Here is a 16,172-nt window from a genome sequence, read left to right on the forward strand (position 1 = left end):
GAAATAATTTTAAGAAACAGAGCAAATAAAAACTGTCAAGCATTTGTTTTAGGCCTTGTTGACAATTTATATTGTGTGTGTGCACACGCATGCACACATGGTATAAGACCACTTGTCTCTACGACTGTCAAATAGAATAGACAAACTATACATCACAATCAAAGAAAGAAAGTCTTCTAAGTATAGCAGATTTAAACTTCAGAAGTTACTTCTAACATAGGTTTATGTCCAACAAGAATCACAAGCAAAGCAGAGTTTGTAAAATAGGATTTCAGGAAATGCAGGAGGTTGGAGGGGAAAAACAGCCTTCAAACTCTTCCCCTCTTTTATTTATCCTTCTCAAAATGCTGCATTTTTTCCCTTGTGGGTGGAAATGCAACAGATTTTTGAATGTGAAAACAGTCAAACTCACAGCTTCCTGCAGCTGTTATTTGTTTAAAAAGAAAAGAAAAGAAATTGGGAAACTGTGACACTCATCTCACATTTAACATAAAGGCTGGCCCAGAAACAGCAGAAGCCATTCATCTAAGAAAACTATTTTAACAACCATTAAATGTGATTTTATTTAAGATTATTGACCAAATAAGGATTGTTTGAAGCCATTAACTAATAATAAACTTCCATTAAATAATTTGCTTTTTAACACTTACGTGATCATATCTTCAGGTTCTTTGTTTAACATCTGTACATTAGTGAGCATCATGCACCGTCCAACTTCTTTATCAAGATGCCTCAGTATGTTGTCTACCGCTTTTCTGACTTGAGAATAATACAATGACATACCTATAAAAGCATGTGTTTCATTAAAAAACAATATATGAATGCAAATTAACATCAAAGTAAAACAAATTTAAACACTTCCACAATATTTTGCTGTACTTTCTTCTTTTAAAAATGCCTTTCACCTTCTTACAAAAATGTTACAATTTCCAAATATCCAACTTTTTAAAATTTACGTTTATGAAACCTGATGTTCTTTTTTGACAATATGTTTTTAAAGTTCATGTAAGTATTGACAGTATTACATGACTGACAGTATTACATGAAAGTATTACATTTTTTAAGCAAGTAACTTGCGAATTTAACTACAAGGTTGGTATATAAATTCATAATCTGTTTACAACATGTCTGATACGTGCCTATCATTTTAGCTTCCTCCTCTGTGAGAGTTTTGCTCAAGTACGTTTTCTTCACACGTAATGTGTTCCCAGAAGGCATCACAGCTCCTGTCACAGGCATTGGAGGTTCTCCATCTTTTTGTTGTAAGCTATCCGCTATGACCAAGAAAGCTCTCAGGCCTATGTTCATTCTCTGTGCAATTAATGAAATGCAATTTATTTTTTTAAAAACAATATATTGTTAAAGATGCTGTTACATTTTGTGTCACCAAATCACTATCTCAAGGCTGCTAAGGACATTTTGACTGACTCCTATCACTAGAGCAGGTATGAATTTAGCATGGGTCAATGCTGAATTGATTTAAACAAGCACATGCCTTGTAGGGTTCATAGAGTAGAGCCATCATAACTCTTGTTTGCATTCAGCATGTTTTACAGATAAAATGAAGTGTATACTTAGGAATTTAAGGGGATTATCAGGCATCAGAAGAGACAAATTCCATTGTCCTAACCTCTTTCAGCTCCCAGCATGACCTCATTTGTGTACCTAATCGACAACCAATTGCTGCCATTTCACAGATTCATTATACATCTTCAACTATTGATTTGTATCATTAATAGTCTCACTGAGTACACTCATACAATTATTCAAGACTATATCCAAGATGTGTCTAGCAGCAATAGGGCACAGTCCTAACTTTTTCCACCTGCATTTTTTAATGCTGTGCAATTGTCATTGTGTGCTATGGGACTTTTCTTTGTGCATGTGAGCTCGTAGAGAAGAACTGTAAGGAATCAAAGGCTGCACAGATGGCAGAGATGGGAAGGTGAGCCTCCATGCTGTAGCAAAGCACCTCTCACACCTTTCTTCCATTCCCTTGTACGGATGCATGCATGCACAATCAAGCAATGCAATAATACTGTAAATTACATATTGCAGACATAAAAGTGTAAACCTTTTGTGTGTGAGCAGGGGAAGGCAAGAATATACATGTTTTAATAAAAACAATATATATATTGATATCATACCTCTGGATTGAGACTAAATGCTTTTGCTGGTTTTCCCACACAAAGGAAATCAAAAATAATTTCTTTCATTGCAAAATCCAAACGTTCCTACGGGGGGGGGGGGGAGGGAATAAATAAATAAAATATGTATCATGTCAACTATGAGTCCCAACAAAATGGTTAATGCATAAAATTATAGGAGTTGCAGATCCATCAACAGCTACTAGCTATAGTGGCTAAGGAGAACCTCCATCGTCAGAGGCAGAAAATATCTGAATACCAGTATGACGAAGTATCATCAAGGGCAGGCTTTGATCTCTGTGCCCTATTTGTTGGCCCTCCAGGGCAACCGGTTCACTGCTATGTGAAACAGTATCCTGAAGCAGATGAACCACTGAGTCTGATCCAGCAGGCTCTTCTCACATTCTTACCAGCTGTGCTTTTGTAAAACTTCAGTGCATTTGATTTCTAGAAAATAAATGGCTGAGCTTTTTCATCCACTTCAGTGGTGGCAGATGGGGCACTCCAAGATTGGCTGGAGAATGGGAACCCCTCCCACACGTTTGTTTGCCAGTGCTTGTATTGCTATATTATTGATATATTGAAAAAAAGCTCACAATATGCAATTATTTTTCTTAATTTATTTGAAGACAAGGGTAAGAAAGTGCCTACTGCTTGGATTTGTTAACACATTTCATACCTGTGCAATGAACTGTATAATTTTCACAAAGATGTTTAGAGGCATGTCTCGTGGTACCACACCTCGAGAACCTTTCGGGAAAAGGGTTGTGATGATGGTTATAAGCCTACTATAAGACAAAAAGAAAACATCGACACAGGTTCATTCTTAGAGAGGAATCCATGCATCACCTTTTTAAATACATGAAAGTAGTCTGGAAAAATCCCAGTGGAAAAACACCAATGAAGGACAGCCTATAAGAACAGCCCCCCCCCCCTTTCTTTCAAAATAAAAAGAGACTTAAGGACACAGTGCCTATCACTAATCCAAAAGGGTGAGGCACAGTGTGCTTCCATAAAACAAATCCTTCTCCCCTGATCACACATATACAAGAGGACTCATAAATATATATAAGAGGACTCTTACGACTCATCCCATCACTTCTAGTTTGGCCATAAGTATAAGGGAATATTCATACTAGGGCTTGAAGGTTTTGTTTTTTTCCTGCTTGTGGAAGGCACTTCTGCTGGCCAAAGAATGAGAAGCAAGTTTCCCCTCCCCCGCCCAAAGTTCTCTCTTTCCACTTAAACTCTCTCTACTCCATACACACAATGATCACTGATCTCCAGGAATAAGAATGGGAAACAAAGCTAGTTGCAATTTCAGATGGTAAAGTTCCATTTCATCTTGTACAGCTCCACTAGTTTTAGATGTGATCTATTTCAGAAGAGGTCAGAATGGCAACCTTGTATACATGTACACCAACTATAGAATCAAACTTAGAAATCCTTTTTATATCTCAGAAGTCTCTCCCTCTTCACCAGATCTTGTGAATTTGTTCATCAATTTATTGAGAAGGGTGCCATTTCTGATCTTGTGTTAACTCAAATACTTTCCTTTTGCACAAAATGTATATAGGTATATGATACCACAGCACAAATTTATTTATTACTTATATACACAATTGAAAATCTGAGCCCATAGCCTTCAGTAGGGGTAGCTCATATCTGTGAACACACAAAGATGACTATTGAACACTGGGGAGAAATGAAACTGCAAGAGATGCTACAAGGCACACTAGTGCTAGCACATCATTGCCAACACAAGCAATGAATCACAGGATGTCTTTACAGTTGATTAGGACGGTAGAGAGGTGGATTGGCCATTTTGATCAGGAAAAACACTTGCACTTGGGACAATCAGAAAGACCCCAGGAAGAGATCTTGTCAACTGACAATTCTGTACCTCACTGCCTGAAAGTAGGATGTTGGATACTTAGTTACAAGTGTCTGAAATTCAGTTAATAGCATCACTTCTCTCAATACCATAAACTGCATTTAGAGAGTATCTTGGTTCTTCTCAAAAACGTTGTGTCATAAAATTACAAAAAAGAGGAAACTGGTTACAGAAAGCATCTTTCATCTTTTATTACTGGGATCTTCATCTAGGACAAAGTTACTTTCATAAAGCCATTTGACCACTGTATGGGAAACATTTCGACTAGACTGCAGTGAAACAGAAATTGCAGAAACTTTACCTTTGGGTAGCTGTGTTGCTTTCACATTTAATTCTAATCATGTAAACCCACAGCAGTCTGTAAAGAGATTCCAGTGCAACTCGAGCCATTTTGGGATCCTTATTCTAAAACAAACAAACAACAAAACCCACAAGTATATGGCAATTTTCAAGCACTTCCCTTCTAAACTCTTAAAATCTTTAATTTATTTACTAGATATAGAACAAATGCAAAACAACTGTCTAGATAAAGTCTACCTTTGGATTTGGACTTTCTAAATACTTCCTATGAACAACTGTGTTTCAATGTTTTTACCACAAGGACCTTGGACACCACAGGAATGGTGGGAACAATTATGTTCTTTTTCTTTCTTTTTTTTTGCAACAGTGCTGTAAACTGTGAAGGCTGAGAATTTTACAAAACATGGATCATGGCAAAACATGGAATTAGTGGGGTCATAAATATTTGGTAATAGTAGGCTTGCAATGAAATCCTTAAGAGGACCAAACTACAGGTGACAGAGGTCACAGATCCATCCTGTGGCTGCCGAATTCTTAGCCCTTTTGATTGTACATTATGTCAGATATTATTTTTGAGGCTTTTGGAGCTCTTTTTTACATTACCTATTATTGTTTTGAAACTGTATAATGAATCTACTCTCAATATTACTCTTAGGAAAGAGGTCAATATATCGATCAAATCCTGTTGAGAATATCCCGTTCTCGTTTTTTGATATTATATCCTTTGTCTTTGTATATTTTGAAGACTGTTGTTTCATACTTCTGTATATTTCTTATGTATTGTTCATCTGCTGGCATTGCTATACTGTTTTGTATATTGAATGCATTATTGATCGTTGTATGCTTCTTCTTGAACCTCTTGGGATTTTTGTAATTTTGCACTGGTTAATTAATACATTACTTATCACTGCAAGAATTTGTGCATCATTTGATCTGTTTGGGGTATTTTCCCTTTTTTCTGGCTTGTTTCCCTGTCCTGGTTTTTTACAGTGCCATTTTTTAAAGCATTTGTACTTCTTTAAAATTTGCTCCTGGTCCAGATTGGTTGAGCAGTGCAACAGCCTCAGGAGCTTGTCTTCCCCATCCCCCAAACATTGCTCTTGCATTGTCACTTAATCCATATTTAGCAGCTTGCACTATAAATTTGGAATCTAATTCCTTAGTGCAACAAAAGCCACACATATATCATGTAAGAACTATTCTCTGCCGGGCTTTTTTCCCTCTCTCTGAAGCAAGCAGACAACTGAGCTGAAAACAGGATTTAGTTTTTTCGCCACCTAAATATGAGCATCTTATGCCACAAACACATTGCAAATATGCAACTCTTATTACTGCTTTAAAACAGTCAGCTATGAGAATCTTTAGCATATATTAGACCTTTTAAAGATACCTATGTATTTTTTAAAGAAGCTTTACAATTGGCTTTTCTTTGCCTCTGATTTGTTATCTTACTATTCTGGCCCAAAACAATGTCATTGATACTCCCCAACTCTCAGTAACATTAACTGGGGAAAAAATGGTTACTGGAGAGCACAAGCCTATTTGCTAAACTAAGGGTGCCATCCTGTGTACATTTACTTGGGAGTAAGTATCAAAGAACATTGTAAAGTTTGATTATTCTGAACAAACTCATTAGAATTTGCTGAAAGTGAGGGACTGGCAGGTTACACACACTGAGCCAACAGGCAATGAAGTGAACTGGAGCTTCAGAATGATTAATACTTTACTCTCTTAGAAGGGGAGAAGACCAAAAGGGTCTTCTGAGCACTCTTAATATATGACTCTGTTGTGTGTCTTTTAACTTGAGCACTATCCCAAAGAAGAAGACGAAGAATTGCATATTTATACCCTGCCATTCTCTCTGAATCAGAGACTCAGAGCGGCTTACAATCTCCTATATCTTCTCCCCTCACAAGAAGAAGAAGAAGAAGATATTGGATTTATATCCCGCCCTCCACTCCAAAGAGTCTCAGAGCGGTTCACAATCTCCTTTACCTTCCTCCCCCACAACAGACACCTGTGAGGTGGGTGGGACTAAGAAGGCTCTCACAGCAGCTGCCCTGTCAAGGACAACCTCTGCCAGATCTATGGCTGACCCAAGGCCATTCCAGCAGTTGCAAGTGGACGAGTGGGGAATCAAACCCGGTTCTCCCAGATAAGAGTCCACACACAACATTCTCCCAGATAAGAGTCCACACAACATATAGTTGTGATAAACAGATGAACATAAAATTGCCATCAGACTGACCCTTAAATTATTTTTCTTAAAAGCCTTATTTCTTAAAAGCCATATTTCAATTATTTAAAGAGGGAATCTTAGCCAAAGACACATGTGATCCAGAAATGTAATAAGAAGGCTTACTGGGGCTGATGAATATCTTCCCATTTGTTTTCCTGCTTTTTGGGAGTTTTGATTAAGCGCATTGCCCAAATAAAAAGCTATAGTTTGCCAAACACTGCAAGTGGACCCCACCAGCAGCACTAAGTAGACTGAACTTAGTGCATTCAAATAGAGAATTAGGCTAACACAAAGGATCAGCATGAAATAAATAATACAATTCAAACATTGTTCAAACGTCAAAGGCATAAATACATTCAAATTGCATAGGGAAGTTTAAAACAAGCCAAACAGATTAGCCCAAGTTTTAGAAATAGGCAAAAACTGAATTCAAATAGCAGGGTCACTTTGTTTTGAAAACATATAGTTGTGATAAACAGATAAACATAAAATTGCCATCAGACTGACCCTTGTTATTTTTCTTACCAATCATATATCAATTTGACATTAAAAGCCATATTTCAATTAGTTAAAGAGGGAATCTTAGCCATCCAGAGATGTATAAATATTCATGAAACATAACAGCATAAGAAATAAATAAATAAACCCATCTCTGTCTTCATTCACCTTATCAAACCCTTCAGCAAAGACAGTTGTTTTCTGCCCCACATATTTACTACTGTGTTCCCTACTGTACCTTTTAAAAAATCTAAGTCAAGGGACATTTTTTCTTAACCAGTCAAATTCTAATATAGTTACTACATAGACCCAAGGGTTTCAGTGGAACTTCAGAGTAAATATCAATGCACGGGGCTACAACCTGCCACCCCAGTCTATGAGTGTGGTAGAGACACAAGGCCCTATGAAGTGCAATTCTATGTCTGGAAAGAAGAGCAACACTACCTAGCTCTGCCTTACTTCCTGGGAAATCCTTATCCGTTCTTTTTAAAATTTCTTTTATTTCCACCTTTCTGCCACCATAAAAGTCAAAGAAGTATAAATGAGGTTCACAGAAGCCACCCATACAGGCATTTATAAAACCAATATTTGCTTAGCTTTAGCAACAGTGCTGTATTATGACTCTCCATGTGAGTACAAGAGGCTGATACTGAGTCAAACCATTGGTCTGTCACGGTCAGCCACCGTCCAATTGGCAATGGCTAAAATCTCAGACAGAAGTCTTTCACATCACCTGCTACTGGAACCCTTCAACAGATGCTGGGGACCATCTCCATACAAAGCAGATGCTCTACCACTGACCTACAGACACTTCAGCTATATTCTTATTTTCAGTTATGTCCAGAGCTAACAGAAATGAAGCATGTTGCCCACAGTTCAGAAATGTCAAGCTAATAAGCAATAGATTCTATACATCCTGAGAGCTAATAAAACATTAACAATAACAAAAAGGGGATACTAACTTTGAGATTGGACAGACAGTTGTTGAGGAAAATATGCCATCTGTTTAAAAAGAACTGCTTCTGACTGACACAAAGCAGGCATGTTACTAGCGGATACAAAGCCTAAATAGGAGAAAAAGAAGATGACACGGAATTATTTGAACGACAACAAAAGAAGAAACTAATTTATCACCAGATACACAGTAAATATTAGAGGTCCATTTCTATTCTCTGCTTCATTAAATGCGTAAGCTAACATAAACACTCTGCTCAATATCATATTTTAAAATGAAGCTGTTATGAATTTTTATGATTACTCTGTATAAATTTAGAAAGATGTTTTCATTAGAACATCAAATACTTCTGACCAGCATTATCCAGAATATCTAAAGTATGAGCTAACATTTTGTAGCAGGAGAGATACAGTTTGTATAATATTCAAAAGAAAGTTGCTTTAAATTATAACCACAGCTGTTCAACTTTAAGAATCCACTATTACTTGTCAAATCCCGCCCACCCCACCCCACCCCCAAGCCAGGCTTTCCTCAAAATCCACTGGCATACTGAGACTGAAAGTGATCACAGAGGCTGAGGGAAGAAATGTACTGAACAAAGTACATATTTGGATTGCATTCCAGATGCTCCTACATTCCGTATTGTGTCAAATGTCCCTATCAGGATTTCATTAACTAGAGTACTCTTTTAATGATGTTATACTAAATAAAGAGCACTCCGGGTTGAATCCTATGAACCACCAGTGGAATGCAACTATAGCATAAAACTATACTAGGAAACAACAACTCTTCTGCTAGTGGAAGAGTCTTTCTGCACCACTGGATCCAACCCAATGGACTTTAGTGTTCTTCAGCTAACTGGATATTTCAGTAAAGACACAGGATCTATTAGATGAACTGTTAATGGTTCTGCAGAAATAAATGACTTCTAGAAGGCCAGGACTTCACTGCACAAAGAAAACAAAAAATAACTTCAATGTTACGAAAAACATGCAAATTCTTCGTTTGCATCGTAACTGTTTTCTGCTTTCTTGATCACTGCTTCCCAATAGCACTTTGCTTCTTATGGTTTTTCACTTCATTCCCCACCCAACAAAAATTCTAAATCAATCCAAAAGCCAAGGCTTTTGTGAGGCAAAATAAATTATTCAAATTTGCAAATTTACTCATTGAATTTTTATTTTAATATTTTTATGTCCATCCTACAAACTTTACCTTGAAAACTATATACCTGCAATCTGCCAAAAACCAAACAAGCTCACATTCCTTTTGCCTCCATGAAGACCATTCACATTACTTAAAGATATTCAAGTTACATGATCTAGCCATTAGAGGACCTCCTGGGCTTTTTCTACCCAAAAAAGCCTTGTGTAAAACAATGGTGACATCAGGGAGTGGGGCCTAGTATGCAAATGAGTTCCTGCTGGGCTTTTTCTACAAAAAAGTCCTGGCCATATATTATTGTTTGCTTATGAAAGTATTACAGAATGCAAGTGTTACAAAACTGACCCTTAATTTTCCAATACGTACAAGTTTCTTTTGTGTATTTTAGTCACTCTATGGCTGATTTCGCACTGACCTTAAAGTGGCGCGAGTACCCTCCTCACGCCGGCGGATCTGCAGGGATTTCGCACCAGAAGCGCCGGCGCACCCAGAAGAGCCGGCTACTTCCGTCGCTAAGCCAGCGCAAACGTTTTCCTGCTTCTTGGCGGTTTCCGTTTGTGCTGGCTTAGCGACGGAAGTAGCCGGCTCTTCTGGGTGCGCCGGCGCTTCTGGTGCGAAATCCCTGCAGATCCGCCGGCGTGAGGAGGGTACTCGCGCCACTTTAAGGTCAGTGCGAAATCAGCCCATGTGAAGAAATATAAATAACAGTATTTAAAACCAAAGCTAGTTTGGAAGAAAAAAAATGAATGCCGCTGCTAATACTCACTGAACTGTCTATGAATTTGGGACAATTTCTCCCTCTTGATGTTTAAGCTAAAGAAAATAACCTTTTTTAAAGGTCCAGGACTTCAGAATGTATAAGCAGAGTTCTCAACTTAGAATTACTGTGACCCACTTGAAGAGGCAAAATGCTTAAGGCATCCTGTGTCAAACTGACTCACATCTTCATTTAGTTCAGCTCCACTACTGCTTCCCAAAAATATATTTCTATGCCACAATAAATCTTACTACAAGTGGTAGAATTCTATTAAATAGACAGAGGGGAGAGGGCACTGCTGTTTTAAAGAGGTTGTCATATATCGGTCCCCTTATGAAGAAATGTTTCTTAATAGTTGAGAAATGCCCTATTAATCTGTATTGATGAATAACACCCTTCCCTTTGTTCTTCCCAGTCCTGATGCCAACACTAAAGCAAAGAATGTCAGATGATAAGTGAAATTACAGCTGTTGCTAAAGTTAGAAACAAAAACTATCACTACATCTGACAGAAACACAAACCCCATATCATACATGGGATGTTTATTTTTTTGAAGGAACAATCACCTACATTTAAAACAGTAAGGTTTTGCATGTGGAGTAAAATACTGGGAAATGTCTCTAAAACAATTTTGGTGATTCTTTTGAGGGAAATATGCCTAAAGATATTTCGAGCAAAGGATTTTAGCATCAGCATTACTAACCAGTGAGTGCTTCTTGCGGGAAGAAAGCTCAAGCGTTGTGTCATACAAACTTTCAACAAAGTTCCTCAAACAGGGGACGTTCACTTCATTTTTAACAGCCTGGAAAGATACTTCAAGTCAATATTAAGTCATCTCTCAAATTAGCATTTCTAATCCAATTTTAACAATTAGGTAGACAAAACTTACAGCAGCCACTGGGACAAGAATTTCAACAAAAAGTCCTGCTAATGCATGCTTGATATCTTTGTCTTTAACTTCAAGGAAATAATGTGCACATTCCTGGAAGACAATTACAGAGAGAAGAAATCTGCATATAAAATAAATTTGCAGTTTTATAAAGGCAAGGAATGTAAAAGATTTTTTTTTAAAAAGACTACTTTTTCCTTTAAATACTGATTGATACAAAAACATTGATAATGATGACAACAAATTTGTTAAGTCCTTAAAGGCTCTGTTCAAGAGTTAACAAAAAGAAAAATAGCTTTCAGTCCACCAGACTAACACAAAACAGAAGAAAAGTATAGAATACCATGAGCAATAATTCAGAAAGCATTACTTGCCCTCACCAAAACCAGAAAAAAAGAATTATTAAAGCTATTTTTGGAATATGAACAATAAATATTAATGCTGTAACTGATTTTATTATGATTTTAGCTGTTTTAATTGTTTGTTTTATTATCATATATTTGATGTACTCCGCTCTGAGTCCCTATGGGGGAATGGGTGGAATATAAATAAACTAATAATAATAATGTTAGACAAAAGATATAATAAAGTGGGCCTTTAAAAGTTTCTTAAAAGAAAAACAAAGAATATGACTAAGAGAAAATTCAAAACACAAGAAGTAGTAAAGGAAAAAGCAGGACGGGAAGTAAGAAGAAACGCATGCTGTGAAAGGAGAAAAAAAAGACTGAGAAGGAACATAACCTATGATAAGTCTAAGGTAAAGAGAGAATTTATACTCCATCTAAATAATCAGTGCACAAGTTGTCTATCATTGAGCTCTCTTTTAAAGCCATTTATGCCTTGTTAAAACACAACAAAATGCCTCTTAAGGCTACTAGCAACATCATGTCTTGCACTCAAAGAGGACAACCGTATGCAGGAACTTTGGACAAGATTTTGTCATTCAAATACAAACCATGGCATGAGCTGGAAGCTGAACACAGAGCAACACCTCAGCTACAACCTTGTTTTAGCAGGACATTTCTTACCATGGCATTCACAGTAGTAAGATGTTACTTAATGATAGTAATATTTCAAATGGGTTTGCAGTAAGTTTGGAAGGATAAAGCAGCCGCTCAGTCTGTTTGGCACAGTTGATTACCAGGAGGTAGAAAGACACTGGAGAGCACAAAAGCTCAGTCTATTTTTGCATGCTAGGGACAAGGCTGGTCAGGTACCATATGAAGGAAGTTACTATTATTAGTACTACTGACCTTTCTATTGCACTTTACATGATTTTTCAGTCCTGGACTCGTTGAATGTCTTATATCAAATCAGACTAATGATTAATCCACTTTGGTGTTGCTTACTCTGACTGGCAGAAACTCTCCAGTGCCATGGGCACAGCAATCCTACCCACGATCCTTTTTCCTGGGAGTGCCAGGGACTGAGCTTGGGGACTTCAACATGCAAACAGCAGTCTTTGACTATTGTTAGCTATTGCTAACAACTATTGCTAACAACTTCGACTATTGTTAGTAGCCCTGGTTAAAAGAAAGTTTGCAATCTCTATTTTGTTACTGCATGACATTTCGTTTACCTCCTTCTACTCTAAAGCACTTTTGCATATATAGACAATCAACCAAGCCTATGTGTGCTAGCAGCAACAAGGTCTTTTTCCAACTACCCTTAAATAGTAAAGCATTTTTTGCTCTCAGCTTTACTGTACAATTTTACAGACTGAAACTACATTCCATTTACATTCCATTCCATTAATCACTAGAATCCCACTGATTGTAAAGCATCCAGACTGCACCCCAGCCAAACAGCCTGTCTAGTGAGACCACATTACCTGCATAAACTGAAGAGAGGCTTCAAAATCCTCCACTGGATACATCTTAATACGAAAGAATTTCATCCCCATTATTAGACTGATAATGCTTTGAACCACGTAAGGACTCTGCTCTTTATGCCTCAGCTCTTTTAATTCTGCCATAAATTTCTTCTTCACAGCTGGAAATCTGAAAAAAAATAAAGATAACATACTTTTTCTCCTCCCAAACAAAAAGATCTGAAATATGAAGTGTGGGGCTGGGGTTGGGATGGAAATTGCCAATTTTTTAAAAAATCCCCACTAGACTTTCTATAATATCCATGTATGCCAGGACTGAAAGACATGGAATTGTAATGTTATTAGAAAATGTATGCTACATTTTACAGAATTTGAGTGGATCATCCAATGCCAACGTCAATTTGCTCTAAAAGGTACCAGAGCTCTCAGAAGGAACCCTCTCACCAGTGTGGCATTAGTACACAGAGACAGCGTGTTTCCAGCCACTTACAGTCTTTTCAGAGCAGGACTTTGTGCCCTCACTTTGCAGCCCACTGATACCCCCCTCATCTTGTTCCTGGGCCTCAGCAGACCCTCAGAAACAGTGTAGCAAGCAAAGTCTCTGCAGTGGGAGGGCAGAATAAGAGGAAACTGCTTCTGAAGACTTAAGTATCTGGAATTCTGTAGCTGGCTATAGCTGGCTGTTCTTTTTTTTCTGTTGCAGGGGAAGAATAACCCAAAACAAAACAGCCAGCAGCAGGGCTTTTTTTGAGCAGGAATCGACAGGAATGCAGTTCTGGCTGGCTTGGCATCAGGGGTGTGTGGCCTAATATGCAAATGATTCCTGCTGGGCTTTTTCTACAAAAATCCCTGTGTGAAACAATGGTGACATCAGGGGGTGTGGCTTGATGTGCAAATGAGTTCCTGCTGGGCTTTTTCTACAAAAAAAAAAGCCCTGGGCAGTAGTAAAAGGATGAACAATAAAGGAGTATAAGGTGGGAAAAAGATTCTTCAAGAGTTCTAAAGGAGTTTATGCTTTATAAGTAACAAGTACAACCATACCAACTCATTACTTGAGAATAGCATTATGTGGCTGCAAATTATCTGTAAAAGGTTATTAAATCCCAGAAGACTTCTATGGACTTCCAATCAGATAGAAAAGAAATTTTTTTCACAAATAAGGTCCATATTTCATTTCCTTCCCCAAACAAAAATACAAGAATCCTGTGGGGTGGGCGATCTGCAAGCACTCATTTTCAGATTTTTCTGTTAGCCCAGAGTTTTTTTCAGGTTTGTAGGAAGTTCTGCATTGTGTGAGTTCATGGCTCCAGTCTCTGGACGCAAGTATCCACAGATTCAGCCACATTTAGAATTTGATAGATTGAGGGGGTGAAGTGGTCAACTTCAGCCATTTAATACACTGAGTAAAATCAAATGATTTTGCATGGTATTAATAATTTACTTCTGGGTATAAAAGTGACCTTTTCCCTTTTGTCAAATTACCCAGTGGATTATGAAAAGAGTCTCCATTCCTTAAGTCTTCACATAAATTGCATCAATTGAATAAAAACAAACAAAAAAATGAAGCTCCCATAAGCCCATGTCACATTTACTTAGAATCGCTTGACTAGATACAGAAGCTCATTCTCTACCTTCTGTGATTTCATAGGTCTCTGTGCCAAGACACAGTTTGATAAACAGGCTGCTCACAAGTGGAATGATTTATTCCTTTAATTTCTCTTTCACCTGTTCTGTTAAATATACAGGCTTTCTGAACAGAACCATAAAACAGCTCAATTACACCATTTATTCAATATACTTACTTTGCTTGTGCTAGTACCCCTATTACCTCAGCATACAGATCTGCAACAATGTGCATATTTCCAGTGTTAGGACCAAGGTACCTAGAAAGAGATGTCAGATATTTGAGAATATAAAGGAAAAGGACATGGCATCACAACATTTTTACAGTAGACTTTTTATTATTGCCTTCCCTAGTCATCTACACTTTACCCCCAGGAAGCTGGGTAGTCATTTTTTCAACCTCGGAAGGATGGAAGGCTGAGTCAACCTGCAGCCGGCTACTTGAACCCAGCTTCCGCTAGGATCGAACTCAGGTCGTGAGCAGAGCTTGGACTGTACTACTCAGCTTTACCACTCTGCGCCACAGAGCTTCTCCATTTCAGAACATACAGGAGCTTTAATTGCCACAAATAAATTTCACAGTAAGGTTAGCCTAAGATTATTTAGGTACTCTTGGAAGGGCTGTTCAAGAATGTCACACACACTCTCCACATACAGAGTACATTCCTCTTTTCCCATAACAAATTTCACAAGGTTTCATGAACTTTATAATAATATTCTAGAATTCTCTTTGGCTGTATACTTCAGAGAGCAAATTTTCTTAACAGTATAGATTCTAGAAAGCAGGTGGATAACAGGCAAGCTTAATTGCCATTCTGTCTCCAAAGAAAATCTACATAATGTAAGCTCTCTAGCAAAAAATAGTCAGCACATTCATCAAACTACAGCTCCCAAGATTGTCTGGGGGGAGCCATGATATTTAAACTGGATTAAAATTTGTAAAGTATCTAGGAAAAAGATCTACTCTTTCAAAAATTTCAGCTAACCCATTTCAGGAAGGTAAAAAGAGATTTCTCAAGTCTTAATTCAGTTACAAACAAACTGATGATTGGTTATGACAACTGTGACCTTGGTTGATCCTCAGATTTGCATAAATGCTCCCTCCCTTAACCTGTCATACTAAGATTGGGGATAGAATCTTCAAGGATATAACTTAAAATGACACTGTTAACCACAGTATATTTCTGGTTAAGAATCCTAGTTACTGAGAAACAAACTAGATTCATTTTATTAAACGGGGCCACCATGACTTAACTAGAATTGAACTGAATTTAGCCAGGTTCACATCTATTATGAACAAACTTGATCTGTTTTTCATGGTTGAACTGAGCACTGAAATCTTTGAGATTCTGTGTGAAAAGCAGCCTTACCCTTCTTTGTATTTAAAGTGCTTGAAAGCCAAATTAATAACATCATGTACCAAACCATCTATTACAGGATGAAGCTGAATCTGAAAAAGAAACAAAACAGAAAACTGATTTGTCTGCAATTAATCAGTCTGACAAGCAGAACAGAATGACAGGCCAAAATCTGTGGAAGCAACTTGCTAGCTAAATCCAAGCGTGCAACCCCCCACCCCTTCCAACACAATCAATAAAGGCTTCAACAGCAAGTAGAGGAACTAGAACAGAGAAATGCTTTCCCAGCAATTCTGACACAACTGTTCTGACACAACTTCTGCAGAAGCTTTCACATCAAAATCAAAAACATCAGAAGATCTGCATGTTGGAAGACTATAAAAAGGTAAAGGTAGACCCCTGTGCAAGCACCGAGTCATTACCGACCCATGGGGTGATGTCATGTAATGACGTTTTCTTGGCAGACTTTTAATGGGGTGGTTTGCCATTGCTTTCCCCTGTCACCTACACTCCACCC

General features: G+C 37.7%; 1 protein-coding gene across 2 annotated transcripts in view; it reads right to left on the reverse strand.

Annotated features, from left to right (window-relative positions):
- FRY (FRY microtubule binding protein) overlaps window positions 1–16,172 on the reverse strand; it is a 225,217-nt gene that overhangs the window by 106,172 nt on the left and 102,873 nt on the right. For both annotated transcript variants that reach the window (XM_060234716.1, XM_060234717.1), the window contains exons 6-16: window positions 15,668–15,747; window positions 14,477–14,557; window positions 12,675–12,843; window positions 10,844–10,936; window positions 10,658–10,756; window positions 8,041–8,142; window positions 4,343–4,446; window positions 2,827–2,935; window positions 2,148–2,234; window positions 1,140–1,311; window positions 651–783 (exon numbers count right to left, since the gene is read on the reverse strand). In XM_060234716.1, coding sequence (XP_060090699.1) covers window positions 651–783; window positions 1,140–1,311; window positions 2,148–2,234; window positions 2,827–2,935; window positions 4,343–4,446; window positions 8,041–8,142; window positions 10,658–10,756; window positions 10,844–10,936; window positions 12,675–12,843; window positions 14,477–14,557; window positions 15,668–15,747 — 1,229 coding nt within the window. The remainder of the gene's footprint in view (window positions 1–650; window positions 784–1,139; window positions 1,312–2,147; window positions 2,235–2,826; window positions 2,936–4,342; window positions 4,447–8,040; window positions 8,143–10,657; window positions 10,757–10,843; window positions 10,937–12,674; window positions 12,844–14,476; window positions 14,558–15,667; window positions 15,748–16,172) is intronic.

Source organism: Heteronotia binoei, chromosome 3 (assembly GCF_032191835.1).
Source record: "Heteronotia binoei isolate CCM8104 ecotype False Entrance Well chromosome 3, APGP_CSIRO_Hbin_v1, whole genome shotgun sequence".
Classification (NCBI taxonomy): Eukaryota; Metazoa; Chordata; class Lepidosauria; order Squamata; family Gekkonidae; genus Heteronotia; species Heteronotia binoei.